Genomic DNA, 16,851 nt, shown 5'->3' with positions numbered 1-16,851 from the left:
GGGCGGGTGCCCGGGGGTGCCGTGTGAGCAGCGGGCGGAGCACGGCCCCGGTACACGGGCGCGGAGGCGCCCCCCAGCCCCGGGGCGTCGGGCCGGGCCGCGCGGTTACGGAGCAGCGCTGTCCGCGGGAGCGGGATGCCTGCGGCTCGGCATCCGGGCGGAGCGCAGCCCCGGGGCACCGTGCGGGGCCGTGCCGTGTCACCCGGCGGCGCGCCATGCCCCGGCGCATGCGCGGCGGGGGGGCGGGAAGCGGGCGGTGCCGCCCGCTCAGCTCCCCTCAGCGTCGCGGGGCCGCCGCGCTGCTCCTGCCCGCGCAAAGGTACGGGGACAGGGGACGGAGGACACATGGTGTCCCGGTAACCGGGGAGGGGGGGCCTCGGACTGGGGTCCTGGGGACCGGTGGCGTCCTGGCTCTCGGGGGGCTGCCGGAAACGGATGTCCCGAGGACCCTGCCCCCGCACCCCGCCCGGTAAATGGCGGGGAGGCAGGGAGGGAGCAGCTTCCTAGTTACCGGGGCTTCCCTGCTCCAGGCAGAGCTTGTCCGCGGTGACCCGGGGGCTTACGGGGTTCACTCAGACTCTGGGGCGTGCCCAGATCGCCCCCGGGGCGGGCGGCACCCGCGCACCGACGCCCACCGGCGGCTCCGGGGCAGCACGGGCTGGCGCGGCCACGCTATCTCCGGCCACGTTATCCCCGGCCCTGCCCTTGCCCTGCCCCACCGGGCCTGGGCCTGGAGTTTGCCCTGGCCAGGCCCGGGCCAGCATCCCCACCCTGGGGGGGCCCTGGCGACCGAGCTGGGCAAGCCTGGCTGTGGCCACCGGCCCGTGGGGCAGCCTTTGAGGCAGGCCAGGCGCAGCTTTTCGCCTGGCACGCCGTCCACCCTGCCGGGGCGTGGGGAAGAGCTAGTGGCAGGGGTGCCTGTGTGCTGCTGCGTGGTTTTGGGTGGGGACGCGAGGGGACACGCTTCCCATGGCCACACCGAAGCCAGGGAGGTCACCGCAGCAGTTCCCACCAGGACAGACAGCTGGCCATGGGCCCCCGGGATGGGGCGCTGGGGTGGTTCCCATGCAAGGCAGGACTGGCCCCCATCGGGGAAGGCCTGGGTCCCACCATGTCCCGGCCGAAGCAACTAACTAAGCAAGGGGAAACCCTACCCCATTCTCTGCCTGTTCCCTGCCGGATCCTGCTCGAGCCCCTGCAAGCTCCCCATCCCTTTGAATCTGCCGGCAGGATGTCTACATGCTTCTGCCGTGGCTTCATCGCTGGCAGTTCGACCCATATTTGGTAGCAATAATTGTTTACTCCTTTCTCTCCCCGAGCCTCGCTGCTGAGAGGGGGAGGGCACATATTTTTGGGATCTCTAGTTTTGCCAAAACCTGCGAGTTGCCCAGTAAAGGGTCCAGACCACCTGCCTCCCCCCAGGCCATGGGGGAACCCCCCCAGGTGCTAAATGAGCTTGTGATGATGCATGGGGAGCATCAGTCAAACACTCAGCTTGCTTGCTGAATGGCAGTGACAGGCATTTGGTGCTTCCCAAAGTGTCACATCCCAGCAGATTTGGGGAAGGGTGGAGTGGGAAGGGTGAGGAAAAGGGAGGAGGGTCCTGTGGGGCACCCTTCTGTTCAGAACTGAGCTTTGCTGGCTGCTGGATGAAATGACCCCAAAGCACAGCCATGCTCTCTTCTTTCTTTCACCTTTCTGCCTGTCCAGCAGCACGGTGCTGGGCAAGCTGCTTGTTGTGGAAAGTGTGGGTGCCTGGATCAGGGCACCCAGTGCTCTCCAGAGGTCATGACAGCATCCACCGCACCTCAACCCCTGCTTTTGGGGTCCTGTGCCAGAGGGCCAGCTTGCTAAGGACACAGGAGGGATTGCGGCTGGAGTCTCACTTGCCCCCATGCCTGCCTTCATCATGGGCAGTCTGGAGGTGCCATGATTTGTGCTCCATACCTTTGGAGGTCAGGGGATGCTGAGCAGGAGCAGACAGGATGTGAGGTATGTGCGAAATGTGGGCAGTTAATGGCCGGAGCTGCTTCAGCTCAGTGTGTGTGAACTGCACAGGCTGTGGCTGTGATCCTCCAGCCCAGCTGCCCGGCCCCTACCCACTTCCCACGCAGAGCAGGGCTGCCCTCCCTGCAGGGGTGAGAGGATGCTACTGTCCTAGCCATGGGTAATAGCTGAGTGGTCACAGCAGTGCTGTGTCTGTCCTTGACAGCCACTCATGCTCCCCAGGAGCAAGCTCAGCCTCAGCTGGAAGAAACTGTCCTCCCATCCGACGTGGACATGCAGCTGGGAAAGAGGAACTGGGCTCGGCAGCGTGTGACACTAAACCAGCTGGGGCTGCTGGCTCAGCCTTCCCATTGGTGCAGGGCTGAGCCACGTCTGCCTCAGTGCCTGCTGTGGCTGCGTATACTGGTCCCATACTGGAGAATGCAGGAGAACCCAGCCAGAGCCTAGTCTGGCTTCTCACCAGCTTAATTTTTCTCCCAGTTGATGGTGCTGGAGTGCAGATGCTGACATGCCAGCCAAGCCACTGCTGCAGGCGTCACATTTTGGTGGCCTGGTATCTTCCTGGCTGTGCCAGTGGCTGTACTGACTGGGCCGTGCCTGTGGAAAACCCCAGCACTCGGGCAGTTTGCAGCTGATAAAGCTTCCTGCAGCCAGCTCCTGGTCTGCAGTGGGGCCTTTCCCAGGTGAAGTTTGGTATTGCCATAAAAAAAAAAAAGGAAAAAACCAAATCCTACTACCAAACCTCTTTCAGAGTATCCCTTAAGAGAGAGCATAATAAAAATGGCAAAACTGTTGCATCTGAAGATTTGCAGCTTGTTCTGGAAACTTGCCACAAGTGTTCCAGCTGTCCTCAGTTGAATTTTGGTGGGTTTTTTTTGTCTTTTAAGACACAAGCCCTCCCCTGTAACTGTTACTGCAGCAGTGAACTCGTCTGACACAAATATAGCAGTTACATCACCTGACGGAAGACTCACTGTCAGTTGTCCCCGGCAATGACACGGTGGTTCCTGGAGGCCTCCACCACCATCTCTGTTTAGCTCACCTTACATGAGCTGAGATGGAGGAAGCCACAACAGCTCCTGGGGGAAGTGGTGGGACCCCATCAAGGTTACCCCCTGCCCCCTCATCATCTTGGGATTGGCTCAGAAACATGCCCATGGTTCAAAAAGGGTTGCACACAGCTTGCTATAAAATGCAGAAGTGTGTTAATCCGGCTGCTCCAGTGCCTTATCTGACTTTGCATACCGACAACGTGATTGAGAATAGGTTTGACTGAGAATAGGTTTGCTTTCTCTGGAAGTGAGCCAGCAAAAATTTGGTGTGTGTTCATCGAGACTTGGTTTGTTTGGGTTTTTTGTTTTTTTTTTCTTTCTAGGGGGACAGCTTGAGTTTCACTGTCCTTTTCCTTTTTCTGGTTTGCACTGCCAGGCTCCCACACTGTCTCATCTGTTGCATCTAGTCCAGCTTTTCCCTCTCCACATGGTTCCCAGGGGGGAAGGGTCTGTAGGAGCTGAGCCCTGCATTGGTCCCCTCGCACCAGGCAACAGAATTGCAAACCTCGTGTTCTGCTAATAAACTTCACTCTGATTTGAGGAGGCGTAGTTTTGCAGCAGAGGGCATTTCTGCTCTAGACCCTGCTGTCAGCAAAGTTCAGCTGCTGGAGCCTGGACTTTTTTCATGGAATATGGCAGTTGAAGTGAATCATCTCCCTTTTCCTTGAGGTCCTCCTTGATGTCATCAGCATCTTCCCTGCTGAGCTCTGTCATTTTTCTAAGTGTTTGGGAGTGGGAAGGCTTGAGCAGTCATCTTCTTGTGGGGTCTTGGGAAGCATAGCGACCCCTGTGAAGGGTGTGTTGAGGGGTGCCTCTGGTTCAGTGCCTGGTTTTGGGTGGCTTTGTGAGGGCAAGAAGAGGATGCAGAAATGGTGGCAGATGTCCTGGCTCCTCTCACTTCCTCTCTACTGTCTGACATCCTCCACTCCCCTTGCTCCATGGTCTCTGACCTTGTCCTGGCAGTGGCATGTTCTCCTTTTCCTGCAGAGGGATGGAAAGCAGCTTTATGCTCAACTTGAGAATATTTTTAGATGTAGAGAAGTTGGCCTGGTGACCGCAGCAGCCCGCCCTACATGTAAAATATTTGGAAAACCCTTTCCATGGCAGAGTGGTCCTCATTCGTTCAGCTCCACAGCTTTGCTGGTGCTTCCGGATAGATGGCAACGGGTGCCTCTGCCACCTCCTTACCTCTGCCGATGGGCTTCCTCGCTCCGGAGCTGAAGTGCATTTCATTCCTCAGCAGCAGAGACAGTGGGGGCCACGGGCCTCTGCAGAAACATTGCAGAACGGCTCAGGAATGCAGAGCTGGAGCCGCTCCATGTGCTGGCGGAGGCGGCACGCTCCTTGGTCCCTGCCTCCCACCCCGCGCCACCAGCATGGCTTTCTGGCTCTGCAGAAGCAGGGCCCCTGCCCTCTGACTTGCTCCTGGACAAAACTGACCCAGATCCTGCCCCTAGGCTGCTCAGGTCTGTGTTTGGGAACAGCCTGCACTGGTGTACCCCCTCCCAGGGGGACCAGAGCTGGCCGTGCCAGGCAGGGATGCACAGACTCACCATGTGCTGCTGCAGTGTGAGGAAGGCTGCCAGCACATTTTAACCAAGAACCTTCTCAGGTCAGGCTGAGGATGCAAGATCAGCTTTCCCTGGCAGCCATAATAGGAAGCCTGGTAGGAGCAAGTCAGTCTAGAAGAGAATAAGCACATGTGCATCCCACCAGTGCTCTTGCATCCTCCCATCACTGGAGTTTAAGGACAAGGCCGCCTGGGTCAGCAGAACAGGGAACTCCCTTCACATGAGCAGGCTCTCAGGGAGAGGAAAAGGCATGCCACTGCTGGAGAGCATTGGGTTGGGGCCAGGCAGTGATAGGGAATGCTGAGAAGGGCATGGAGCAGTGGGGCAGGAGCAAAGGACTCGGTGTAGGGACCCTGAGGCGTTTGGCAACCTGGGAAAGCACTGAAAGCTGTTGCACAAAGCTGTTGCTTTGTTTGGGTTTACCCAAAAGGAAGGACTCTTACAAACTGCATCAGGCAAGCGGGGCACTTATGTACAACCTCTTTTTACTTTTGTTACTTCTTTCAGCTTTTATTCTGCAATACAAACATTGCGGTTCTGATTAGGTGTTACTGAAGTTGGTGTTTTGGAGCCCTGTTGAGGGGCACTTGCTCTGAAGGTGCTCTATGCAATCCTTTAAGCCTGAACTCTGCAACTACCTGAAAGGAGGTTGTAGTGAGATGGGGGCCAGTCTCTTCTGCCATGCCTACCGTGAGAGGACAAGAGGAAATGGCCTTAAATTGAGACAGGGGAGGTTCAGGTTAGGTATTAGAAAAAAATTTTTCCCTGTTAAGGTGATCAGGCGTTGGAATAGATTGCCCAGGGAGGTGGTGGAGTCACCATACCTGGAGGTGTTTAAGAGGCATCTCGATCTGCTGCTGGGCGATACGATCTAGTGATTAAGGGGTTACTGTGGTAGAGCTACGTGGGTGGTCAGACTGGGTGATCTTCCAACCCTGATGATTCTGTGATTCTATTCTGCGATGCTGATCCTTCAAACTGGACCCAGCTTGAGTCCTTTTTCAGATGGCATGGTGTGGCCCTTGTATGTCCATGCAGTGAGACCTGCCACAGGTGGTCCCTTGCCCTCCTATGCATCATCCTGTGCCCTGGGTTGGTGCAGTATCTGCTGCCATAGACCCTGATCTCATGAGCACTCCTTGGGTGTGAGTGGTGCTTTCCCCAAGTAATTGTATTTAACGTGTGAATTCAATGCCTGGTGCCCTTATCTTGCCTCCCTGTGCAGCTTCAGGCTTTTCCGTCCCTCTGTGCTCAGGCTGCCAGCTCAGCACCGTCTGCTGGTGACATGAGGGGTCCTGATAGCTGGGGTAGGGCCGTGCCAGCTCTGGGTCAAAGCTTGGTTTTCCTCTTGTGGCTTCTGTGTCATGACGGGTTTAATTATAACCTCTTCCATCATGCTCTCACAGCTTATCTAGTGTGCTCCCTCATGCTCATTTCCTCTCTGCAGTATCTCTGTTGGGTACCAGCTGCTGTCACTCGCACAGGCAAGTAAAATTGTCTTTGGGGCCTTAGGACAAGGAGGTAAGGGTCCCAGTGCTGCTCTGAGGTCCCAGGACCTCTCACAGGCTCATCAGCACAGAATGCAGCCCTTGCTTGCCGTTGGAAGCTGAGTCCCAGCTTTCAGGTGCTGCTGGAGGAGGAAGGAGGACTGTGCGCACCGGTGGGGTCAGAAGAAAGAGCTCACCCATCTGTCTCCTCTGGCAGGTGACGCAGGAGTGGGGACAGCCCAGCCGCCACCATGGTTGCCCTCTCGCTGAAGATCAGCATTGGCAATGTGGTGAAGACGATGCAGTTTGAGCCCTCCACCATGGTGTACGACGCCTGCCGGATGATCCGTGAGCGGGTGCCAGAGGCACAGATAGGACAGTGTAAGTCCATGGTGGGACTGGCTGCTGTGCCAGGGCTGCCTTGGCTTAGCTCCTGGTATTTCACTGGTCTCCCTTTTCTTTTCTGTGTGTGTCTCTCTGGCAGTTTCCCAGAGAAAGTGGTGGGGTGGGGGGACCAAGGTCCAAGTCCTCTTGTCCAGTTGAGGTGAGGGTCTGAGCTTCTCAGACTCCCTCCTCATCACCCCAGAAGAATGTTTGGGGGTTTGGAAGTTAGGAAACCACATTTGGAAGTGAAATACTCATTAAGCAATTTGAGTCCACTGCCCTTTCTGTCTCTGCTCCTCTGTCCTACTTGCATTCATCACCACTAGCCAGGTCTATGTGAGTTTAAACAGTTGCAGGGGTCGTAGTAAACATTAGTAAACCATTTGAGTTAATTTTTCCTTTCTTGGGATATATATAATCTCCACTGGGTCTGTCCTCACTGGCAGCTCTCTGCCAGACCCATGCTGGTGCTCCATTACCTTTCTAGGCTGCCTTAGCTCCAGTATTTTCTTGCTGCTGCTGGGCTCACAATTCATCCTATGGCTCATGAGCTCATGATGTGACTCACGCCCACGCGGATGTGGCCTGTCCCCGTCATGGATGGGGGGTTGGAGCTCTGGGACGCTGTCTCAGGGGCTCTCCTGAGTCCCTGCAACCCCCAAAAGCGGCTGTGCCACAGAGGAGAGACAGCAAAGCGGAGGTCAAGAGTCGTGGGAAGAGGAGGGGGAGTGCAGTGACATCTGGGAGCAGCACATTCCTTAAGGTTGAAAGGAAATGCCTTCTCGCGCCGTGCCCGGCTGGTCAGCAGTCCAGCAGACCATGGCTTTCAGCTTCAGCGAGGGACTGGATGTCTTTGGATATGCAGGGCTATAGTGGTGTTGGATGGAGCATTGCATTTCCTGCTCCTGGGTGTGAGCCAGCCTGTTCATAAAAAAAGCAGCAAGGGGAAGGCCTTAAAGGGAACTTCTTATTCCTGCGTTCCTTTTCAGTTGCTCACAGCTTTTCTTTTCCTATGTGTTCCTTGCAGCTTTTACTTTTCTTTGCTGTCCTTACACACGGGCACTCGGGCTCCTTTTTTGAGCTGCCCTGTGTTTTTGTCACCTTTGGGCTGGGGGAGCTTCAGTGTAAGTTTCCAGCTCTGCTCTTGCTCTGTCTCAGGAAGTGCCTATCCCCACCCAACCCGTGGATCTGGGGCAAGCTGCTCAGTTTTCAGTGCTGTGGATTTATCCTCTTGGAATTTGCTCTGAAAACAGTTTGGTTTTTTGTTGGTTTTTTTTTTTTTACTTCAAAAATAAAATGGCAAGCTTTCATGATTTTTCTGCTCCCTGTTTAGTAGGATCCTAACGGCAGTGTTAGCCAGGCAGGCGTAGGGCGGCTCAGGAATTTGTCCCTCCCCAAAGAGAGCTGCCAACAAGATGACGAGTTATAAACATAGCCAACCAAGACAGCCTGCGGCGCAGGATTGTTTCAGAGGTGGAGAAGGACCTTTCCAGGGCAAAGCCAGGCGTGGTCCTTGCCTCTTGCTACATGAAAATGGGCCTGTCCCTGTGGGTCCAAGCTGAGGAGCCACTGCCCAGGCTCCAGCAGCAGCCTTTTCACCAGGTACCCCACCCTGAGGGAGCAGGATATGGTGAGCAATATTTACTCACCACCTCTGAGACCTTGTAAGCCTTGAGCCCATCCTCCTTCAGCCTCTCATTCTGTGAAAAGAGGAGTCCCAGGCTCTCTAGTCCCTCACACCAAGGTTCCATCATTTAAGCTGCCTCTCTGTATCTTTTCAAACTGTACTGTGTCCTGGGGAAATGCAGACACCCTACCGCCAGAGAATACTCATGAAGTGGAGTGCCTAGATTTTATAGGCCAGTTCCCAGCACCCTTCATGGTGATCCCCACCATTTTATTACCTTATTTTCACTATTACTACGCATTGCACTGAAGATTTCAGAGAGCTGTCAGCCACAACTGCAAGCTCTTCCTCCTGTTGTGTCTGTCAATTCCAAGTTCAATGTTGCGTAGGGATGCTGCAGATGATTTTTTCTGTAGATAACTGTGGTAAAACCTCAGAGCTTGTGTGCCAGCTTTGTTGCCCACTCATTAGGTTTAGGCTCCAGTGTTTGCAGGGCTGCTGTGCTTCATGCACTGGGCTGCACCCGGTGCATATCCCTGGGCACAGAGCAGCACCTTGGTGGCCCTGTGCTGCTCTACCAGGACTACCCTGGCAGAGACTTTACATGTTTTTCAGCCAATGATTTTGGGCTCTTCCTCTCGGATGAAGACCCAAAGAAAGGGATCTGGCTGGAGGCTGGGAAGGCTCTGGACTACTACATGCTTCGCAATGGGGTAAGTGTTCATCCCACATCTTTCCAGCTGCATCCTTTGCTCTGTGGTTGGATGTGTTTGCAGCATGGAGGTGGTGTGGGTGCCTGCCCTGCTGCCTTGCATTGTGTCCTGCAGCACGTCCTGTCACCCCCACAATTGCACTGGGCAAGGGGGAGCTGTTGGACTGGTGGTGGGATGTGGTTGCACCCTGCACTGGTGCCACTGCTGGGAGCTGTGCTCCACTGTGCCCACAGGATACCATGGAGTACAAGAAGAAGCAGCGGCCCCTGAAGATCCGCATGCTGGATGGGACAGTGAAAACGGTGATGGTGGATGACTCCAAAACTGTCACGGACATGCTCATGACAATATGTGCCCGGATTGGTGAGGAGAGGACAGAAACAGGGGAGAAGGGTGGTGGGGAGAGAATGGCAGAATCTGACAGGCTTCTGGGGGAGCAGCAGCAGCTCTGTGGCAGATGGCCTGGCAGCACGGGTGTCTGAGGGGTGTGTGAGGGGAGGGGACGCTGCTCTGCACCCCTGCGTTGCTCCATGCTCTTTGTTTGGCAGAACAGTGCTGCTGAGTTTGGTTCTCTGCTCTCCTGCAGGCATCACCAACTATGATGAGTACTCACTTGTACGGGAGATCATGGAAGAGAAAAAGGAAGAGGTTACTGGCACCCTCAAGAAGGACAAGACCTTGCTGCGAGATGAGAAGAAAATGGAGAAGCTCAAGCAGAAGTTGCACACAGATGATGAGTGTAAGTGCCTGAATGTGCTGGGAATGGGGTCAGCCTGTTGTGAGGGCCTTGGGGAGGGGAGCAAGGACCCCTGTGAGGGGAAGAGGGCATGGAGAGGACTGTGATGAGGGAACATGTGCCCACACTCCCTGGAATGTCTGCTGCCTGGGGGCCCAGGACAGACGGGTGATAGCTGGGATGTGCCAGGTGGGCATATCTTTCTCACTCGACATGAGCAGCCCCAGGGCGAGGGCCAGTTGTGCCTCGGTGCCTGTTCCTGCTCATACCCTGGCATTGTCTGCAGTGAACTGGCTGGACCATGGCCGGACCCTGCGTGAGCAAGGCATCGATGACAATGAAACGCTGCTGCTGCGGCGCAAGTTCTTCTACTCTGACCAGAACGTGGACTCGAGAGATCCTGTGCAGCTCAACCTGCTCTACGTGCAGGTACAGCTTCCCAGAGCCACCTGGCTCCACTGCCTCCTGCCAGCCGCTGACAAGGCTGATAGCTGAAGGTTTTGTCAGGAGCCATGACAGGGGGGTACTTCAGGATACCCGGTTATGTCCTGGGTAAGAGCCAAGACTGGCAATTCCAGCCCTATCGTCCGTGGGAATCCTGTGCCAACTCTGTCTGGTAGGAACCATCCTGAAATGCTGCTGTGGTTCCTCTCCCAGGCTTGATGCCTGTAGGGGACAGCCTGGTCCTACATACTCCTGTTTTTCAGGGCCACTTCTTTTAAGTCTGTTAAACATGTTGTGCTTGATGTGGAGGAGAGCAATGGCAGGGCTGCGTGGCTGCCCAGCCCACTGCAGTGTCTTCTATTCCCACGTAGGCTCGTGACGACATCCTGAACGGTTCCCACCCTGTCTCCTTTGACAAAGCCTGTGAGTTTGCTGGCCACCAGTGCCAGATCCAGTTTGGGCCACACAACGAGCAGAAGCACAAGCCTGGCTTTCTGGAGTGAGTGTCCTGAGAAGCCCCTGGGCTTGTCTGGAGGTGGCTGGAGCAGCTTGGCAGCACCCAGCACCACACTGCCTTATGGGGCTCTGGGGGTTTCGGTGCCTCTGGTGCAACCCCTGTCCTCCCTACAGCACAGTGCCCAAGTATGGGGATCCACACCAGCTGTGAGGGGTGCCAGCCCTCCATCCTGCTCCTTCTGACAGCCCTGTAGGGACATGCAGTCAGCTGCTGTGGGGGTGGCCCCAGCCCACCCTCTGGCCTGCCTCGATGCCGCACAAAGGGCTGCATTCTCAGCACCTTTACCCCACATTCAGCTAGGGCAACTCCCAAGGACAGCTTTCATAGCTGCGGCGATCTCTCCCACATTCTTTCTGCTTCCAGAAACTCCCAGTTTGTGCCCTGGCAGGGGTTTGTCTGAGGCTTTGGGTTGGGCCTGTTCATAGTCAAGGACAGACACTGGCTTTGCACTCTGCTGCTAACAACTCACTTGGCTGTCTCTTGGCAGGCTCAAGGATTTCCTGCCCAAGGAGTACATCAAGCAGAAAGGAGAACGCAAGATCTTCATGGTATGTGCAGTGGGGAGGTTGAGATCTGGGCTTTTTGTTCCTCCTCACTAAAGGTTGAGGCACTCCTGTCTGAGGAGGCAGCACACAGCAGTTTGGTGGGTGAGAAACAGGAGCAGGAGCTGGGCAGACAAGGCAGCTCCTGAGGTCCCAGAGATCAGAGCTGGGGCAGGGAATGCTGGTGGGGTGGGGAGAGCCCGGAAAGGCTGTGCAGTGTTGTTGAGGCAGGACTGTGGAGCTGGTGCAATGTTCTGTCTTTGCTGTTGCAGGCCCACAAGAACTGCGGGAACATGAGTGAGATCGAAGCCAAAGTTCGCTACGTGAAACTTGCCCGTTCCCTCAAGACCTATGGGGTCTCCTTCTTCTTGGTCAAGGTAGAGCAGCAGCCCCCCGGTCCCACTTCAAACTGACCAAAATCCTGCGTCTTCAGCATCCCTCCATCTGTCGTGTCTCCAGCTGCTACCCCTCAACCTATGTTGCTCCAGTTTTCTCTGCATCTCCCCTGTCCACGTTTCCTTCTTGCATTTCCCTGTGCAGTGCCTTCCTACTCCTTGGTTCATGCTTTTTCTCATTGTTAAGCTGCATGTGATAGTTGTCACCACTAGAAGGTGTGGCCTTCTGGGTGTTTAGTAGCTATGGCAGACTTCAGATGTCTCTGCCTCGGTGGATCCATCCAGGGATAGCCCGCAGCCCTTCTGTTGTGGCCCACAGGAGAAGATGAAGGGGAAGAACAAGCTGGTGCCACGTCTGCTGGGGATCACCAAGGAGTGCGTGATGCGCGTGGATGAGAAGACCAAGGAAGTGATTCAGGAGTGGAGCCTGACCAACATTAAGCGTTGGGCAGCCTCACCCAAGAGCTTCACCCTGGTAAGGGACCAGAACTGGTCCCCCATGCCCCCTCTGCTCTGGTGCAACTCTGGGGGGCTGCTCTCACTCCAGTTCCTGTCTCTGCTGTTGCCCCATGGCAGCACAGGCTTGTCCTCCTCTGGTGCGTCTCCCAGTGCTTGCTTTGAAGGCTGGCGCTCGGGTGCTTAGTGCATACCAGAGGGGCTCAGGATGGCTGCCAGTGCCCTGCTCCGGTGCTACCCTGTGCCCTGCTGTTGCAGGATTTTGGAGATTACCAGGATGGTTACTACTCAGTGCAGACAACGGAGGGGGAACAGATCGCCCAGCTCATTGCTGGCTACATCGATATCATCCTCAAAAAGGTGAGGCTGTGCTGAGAAGGGCACTGATAGCCCCTCTCCAGAGAGGGGTACAGGGGGTGCCTTCCAGCTGCCTCCAAACAGCCATTGGCACACAGTACTGCTGGGAAAGCTGGAGACAGGGCAGGGGGATCCTGTGACCCTGGTATGGTGTCTGGGCTGCAGGAGGAGGGCAGGGCTTGGGGGTATCATTTTCTCTTTCCTTTTGCAGAAAAAGAGCAAAGACCACTTCGGACTGGAGGGGGATGAGGAGTCCACCATGCTGGAAGACTCCGTGTCTCCAAAGAAGTAAGTCTTCCAGGAGCAAGGCAGCTGCCAAAGAGAAGTTGAATGGAGTCTGTGCTCCAGCCAAGCTTTCAGCACAGCAAGGAGGAAGAGCTGCCATTCCCACAGAGCCTGGTGCTAGCACTGTGGGCGTCCCTTTACCTGGTATTTCTCTCCATTTCAGGTCAACAGTCTTGCAGCAGCAGTTCAACCGTGCAGGCAAGGCAGAGCTGGGCTCAGTGGCCCTGCCAGCCATCATGCGGACAGGGGCTGGAGGGCCAGAAAACTTCCAAGTGGGCACGATGCCACAGCCTCAGCTGCAAATCACCAGTGGCCAGATGCACCGAGGGCACATGCCTCCCCTGGTAAGCTCTCCTCATGCTGACCATAGGGCACAAACTCTTGAGAGGTGGCTGTCAGGCTTGTGTAGACCAATCTGTTTGGGTCTATGACCAAGCATTGCCTTGCTGTGAAGAGCAGGGTCTCTGTGCCACTGGCTTCATGTGCTTGCTGGTCTGGCTGAGCCAGTGTCCTCCTGCACCCTCTCTGCAAACTTGAGCTACACCCCAGTGTTTTCACCTGGCTAGTGACTGCAGACTCTCATTCAGGCTGTGACTGGACAGCCCCACTAGGACTGTAGTTTGCAGCAGAACCCAGTGCCGTGTTTTGGTGCCCCCATCTACTGTGCAGCTGGAGGAGCACTTGGAAAAGGCCTCGAGGAGGCTGCTTTCTTTTACCCTATGCAGCTTCCTGTGGGAGCTTGCTGTGAAAGCCTTGTGGGATCCCACAGCATCTGCTCCCCACTCCCTGAGAGCTGGTTAACTGTGAGACTTGATTGTAACCAGGGTGGAATGAGGCATTTCCTAGTGGGAGGTGCAGAGGGGAGACTCCCTTTTTGCTAAGTGCACCCCACTTTGTGGAGACCTACCTAGAGTGGTGTCATCAACAGCACATTGCATGGAAGCATTTGAGCCAAATCTGTAATCCTAGATTACAAGCCTTCATCTTATCTCGGTCTGTCTCTGTGTTGCAGACCTCAGCCCAGCAAGCCCTGACTGGCACTATCAACTCCAGCATGCAGGCTGTGCATGCAGCCCAGGCCACGCTGGATGACTTTGAGACCTTGCCACCTCTTGGGCAGGATGCTGTGAGTGCTGGGTGAAGGTGGGGTGCTGGGGGTGGACCTTGCTGGAGGCTGGGCTGGGTGAAGCTGGCCACATTCCCAGGAGAAGTGTGAGCAGCTCCTGGGAGAATCTCCTGAAAAGAGATGGGGTTGTATCCCACTCCGTGGGCAGACATGGAGGGGACACTTGATCATGTTGTTTGGTCAGGGTGGACTAGAGAATTTGGGTGGTCGCAGGTCTTCCTTCTCTTTTCGATATACCCTCTTCTTTGCACTTCTCTGTGTGAGCATGTGTGCTCTACCACCATCTCCTGATCCTGTTCTCCCCATTCAGGCATCAAAAGCTTGGCGCAAAAACAAGATGGATGAGTCGAAGCATGAGATACACTCCCAAGTGGATGCCATAACTGCTGGCACGGCCTCAGTTGTCAACCTCACTGCAGGTATGTGGAGGGTTGGAGTAGAGGGAAAGGCCAATTCAGGAGAAGGCTTGGTCCCTCTTTTCTGGCTGAAAGACTCCTTTTGCTCCCAGAAAGGAAAACCACATCAGTGACAGGTGTGGGGATGCTCTTGGAGCACGTCCCATGCTGACTCCTCTCTTCCCTGTGCAGGGGATCCAGCAGACACGGACTACACCGCCGTGGGCTGTGCCGTCACCACCATCTCTTCCAACCTGACGGAGATGTCCAAGGGTGTGAAGCTGCTGGCTGCGCTGATGGAGGATGAGGGAGGGAACGGGCGGCAGCTTCTACAGGCAGCTAAGAACCTGGCGAGCGCCGTCTCAGACCTGCTAAAGACAGCACAGCCTGCCAGCGCTGAGGTGGGGTGCTGGAGTGGCTGTGGGACTGGGAGGAAGGGGGAAGCCAAAGCGGAGCCATTGAGTGAGGTTTTAAGGCTTGTTCACGAGCCTAGTGTTGATTTTGCCTTGTTCCTTGCAGCCTCGCCAGAACCTCCTGCAGGCTGCTGGCCTGGTAGGGCAGACGAGTGGGGAGCTGCTGCAGCAGATTGGGGAGAGTGACACTGACCCCCGGTTCCAGGTGAGCATACCCAGCAGCAACCAGGGACACCCACTCCCTAAAACCATCAGCCTTTGCACAGGACCTCACTGGAGGGCTTCGGGCTGAGCATTGGCCACTACCCAGTGGTGACTTTGTGAGGGAGGAGACAGGCCATTGCCCATCTTTGTCTCTAGAGTGATATAACACCTCTTATCTTGTGGATTCCATGTAGATCCCAGAAAACCGGTGTGCTTGGATCCAGCCTGCCTCTGAACCAAAGACGGTAAAACAGGGCTGTAGGCATGGCTTGTTGGTCCTTGCCGTCTCCAACGTGAAGGGGGCTCCTCTGGGAACTATCATCTGAAATCTTTGGAGAAGGGCTCTTGCAAAATTCTACTTTTCTGGTGGTTGGCTCTCAGAAGTCCATGCACTCGGGTTGCTGCTGGGGCAAGTGCTGCTCTGGGGGTCATCTCTTGCAGCCACCTCAGCTCCTGCCTGCTGCTCCCTGCCTGTGGGAGCTGCCTGCCTGTACCCGTTAGAGACCCTGTATGGGTGGCGCCTTGTGTGGCATTTTTTTTTGAGATGAGCTAACTGCCAACTGGCTCGCTTTCCCATGACTGTTCCTTCCAGCACAAAGGAGGTAGCACACTGTGCTGGGGAGTACAATCCAGATATAGTATAGACCAAAATACTCCAGAAAGAAGGGGTTTCTGTTCATGGCAGCCACACAGCTTCAACTGAGTAGAGAGGCCTTGACAGATATCCAAGGGGAGTAGAAAAGCTAGGACCAGGGCAGGAAGCCATATTGGGCCATGCAGCAGTGCCAGGACAGAATATCCCCAAAGGTCAGATTTAGGACCTGGAAGACAATTTGCAGTTGAGCAGCAGGATGTTCTGCCTCACAGCTGTCAGACCCGAGTGTATGTACTTCCTTCCATGGGCTCAGATGCCGTGGTCTGGGGACTCTGGAATTGGATGCATGCACTCTCTGGTCTTTCATCCTGTCACAAAAGGTGGTGGATTGCAGTGGGAGTAGTCTTGGCTTGCAGGAGGTGAGAGGATGCTGTGACCTTCTGGTTTGGTGGCTGGGGGCTTACCTGTCATGGGGTGCAGGGCTGCTCACTGTGAGCACACACACAACAGGAGGTTGGCAGCTGCAGCAGACAGAGAGACCTGCCCTGCCTACCAGGGTTTTTGCTGTTGAGTGCTGGTGCTGCCAGTTTGCACCAGCAGTGTGCCACGGGGGCTAATCCTGAAGGCTGCAGAATGCTGTCATGTCTGGTGCCCTGCAGGAAAGCAGTTTGCCGTGTGCTGGTCCCTGCCTCTTGCCTGCTGGCGCCTGTTGTGCACCTGCCACTGAGGAGAGACGAGGCTGGTTGCCCTGTCATACCTCTGTTTTAGCCTCGGGAATAACAGTGGAGATGTATTCTAGCTTGTCAGCCAACAAGTCAGAATTGAAAACAAAAATAGCTGTCATGCCTGCAGTACGGGTGACCAGCATGGGAGCATCTCCCACCTGCCTCTTGCTGGCAGCTGCCCATGGTGTGGGTGTGCCATGGCTGGCTTGTGCCTGCTGTTTGGCTGGAAGGGTTTGTCATTTTTTCTCTCTGTTCAAATGTTTGCAAACCCGATCAAATCCAGGCAGTACCAGCAGTGCCTTGCAGCAAGTTCTCTCTGTGGAACAATTGGGGATGGGTGGTTGCCTGGGGAGTGGGGTAGTGGGGTGATGCTGAGCATTGCCTGAGCTGCTGCAAGGCCAGGCTACAGCCTCACTGCCAGCAACAGCAGACAGTGGAGATGGGGTCAAGGTGTTGCTAGCTTTTCCAGGTATTCAGTGCTGCTGGTGCTGGGACAGAGTGGCTGAAAGGCCCCTGAGGGCTCACATTTCCCATCTGAATATTTCACGAGAGCCCTGCAGATGGCTGTGGCTGCTCCTACTGCCATGGCTGCCTTGTTGACCTTTTCTGTCCCCTCCCAGGACATGCTTATGCAGCTGGCGAAGGCAGTGGCCAATGCTGCCGCTGCGCTGGTGCTCAAAGCCAAGAACGTGGCTCAGAAAACAGAGGATGCTGCGCTGCAGACACAGGTGATCGCAGCGGCCACCCAGTGCGCCCTCTCCACCTCCCAGCTGGTGGCCTGCACCAAGGTAAGCAGCAAAATTAACCCTTGCCTCAGTGT

The 16,851-nt window shown here is 55.7% G+C and overlaps 1 protein-coding gene across 1 annotated transcript in view; it reads left to right on the top strand.

Moving 5' to 3' along the window:
- Positions 1 to 234: 234 nt before the first annotated feature.
- Positions 235 to 16,851, top strand: part of TLN1 (talin 1) — a 34,759-nt gene continuing 18,142 nt past the window's right edge. The window contains exons 1-18 of the mRNA XM_082300966.1: positions 235 to 319; positions 6,335 to 6,498; positions 8,744 to 8,841; positions 9,075 to 9,204; positions 9,428 to 9,580; positions 9,864 to 10,006; positions 10,393 to 10,520; positions 11,026 to 11,086; positions 11,353 to 11,457; positions 11,795 to 11,950; positions 12,190 to 12,291; positions 12,500 to 12,576; positions 12,737 to 12,917; positions 13,586 to 13,699; positions 14,010 to 14,118; positions 14,287 to 14,495; positions 14,614 to 14,712; positions 16,652 to 16,819. Of these exons, the coding sequence (XP_082157092.1) occupies positions 6,369 to 6,498; positions 8,744 to 8,841; positions 9,075 to 9,204; positions 9,428 to 9,580; positions 9,864 to 10,006; positions 10,393 to 10,520; positions 11,026 to 11,086; positions 11,353 to 11,457; positions 11,795 to 11,950; positions 12,190 to 12,291; positions 12,500 to 12,576; positions 12,737 to 12,917; positions 13,586 to 13,699; positions 14,010 to 14,118; positions 14,287 to 14,495; positions 14,614 to 14,712; positions 16,652 to 16,819 (2,163 nt within the window). The 5' untranslated portion in view covers positions 235 to 319; positions 6,335 to 6,368. The remainder of the gene's footprint in view (positions 320 to 6,334; positions 6,499 to 8,743; positions 8,842 to 9,074; positions 9,205 to 9,427; positions 9,581 to 9,863; positions 10,007 to 10,392; positions 10,521 to 11,025; positions 11,087 to 11,352; positions 11,458 to 11,794; positions 11,951 to 12,189; positions 12,292 to 12,499; positions 12,577 to 12,736; positions 12,918 to 13,585; positions 13,700 to 14,009; positions 14,119 to 14,286; positions 14,496 to 14,613; positions 14,713 to 16,651; positions 16,820 to 16,851) is intronic.

The sequence above is a fragment of the Coloeus monedula genome (genome assembly GCF_965178545.1).
Source record: "Coloeus monedula genome assembly, chromosome: Z".
In the NCBI taxonomy this organism is placed as follows: Eukaryota; Metazoa; Chordata; class Aves; order Passeriformes; family Corvidae; genus Coloeus; species Coloeus monedula.
Note: the sequence above shows the minus strand (reverse complement) of the source record. Positions and strands in the feature narration are given on the sequence as shown.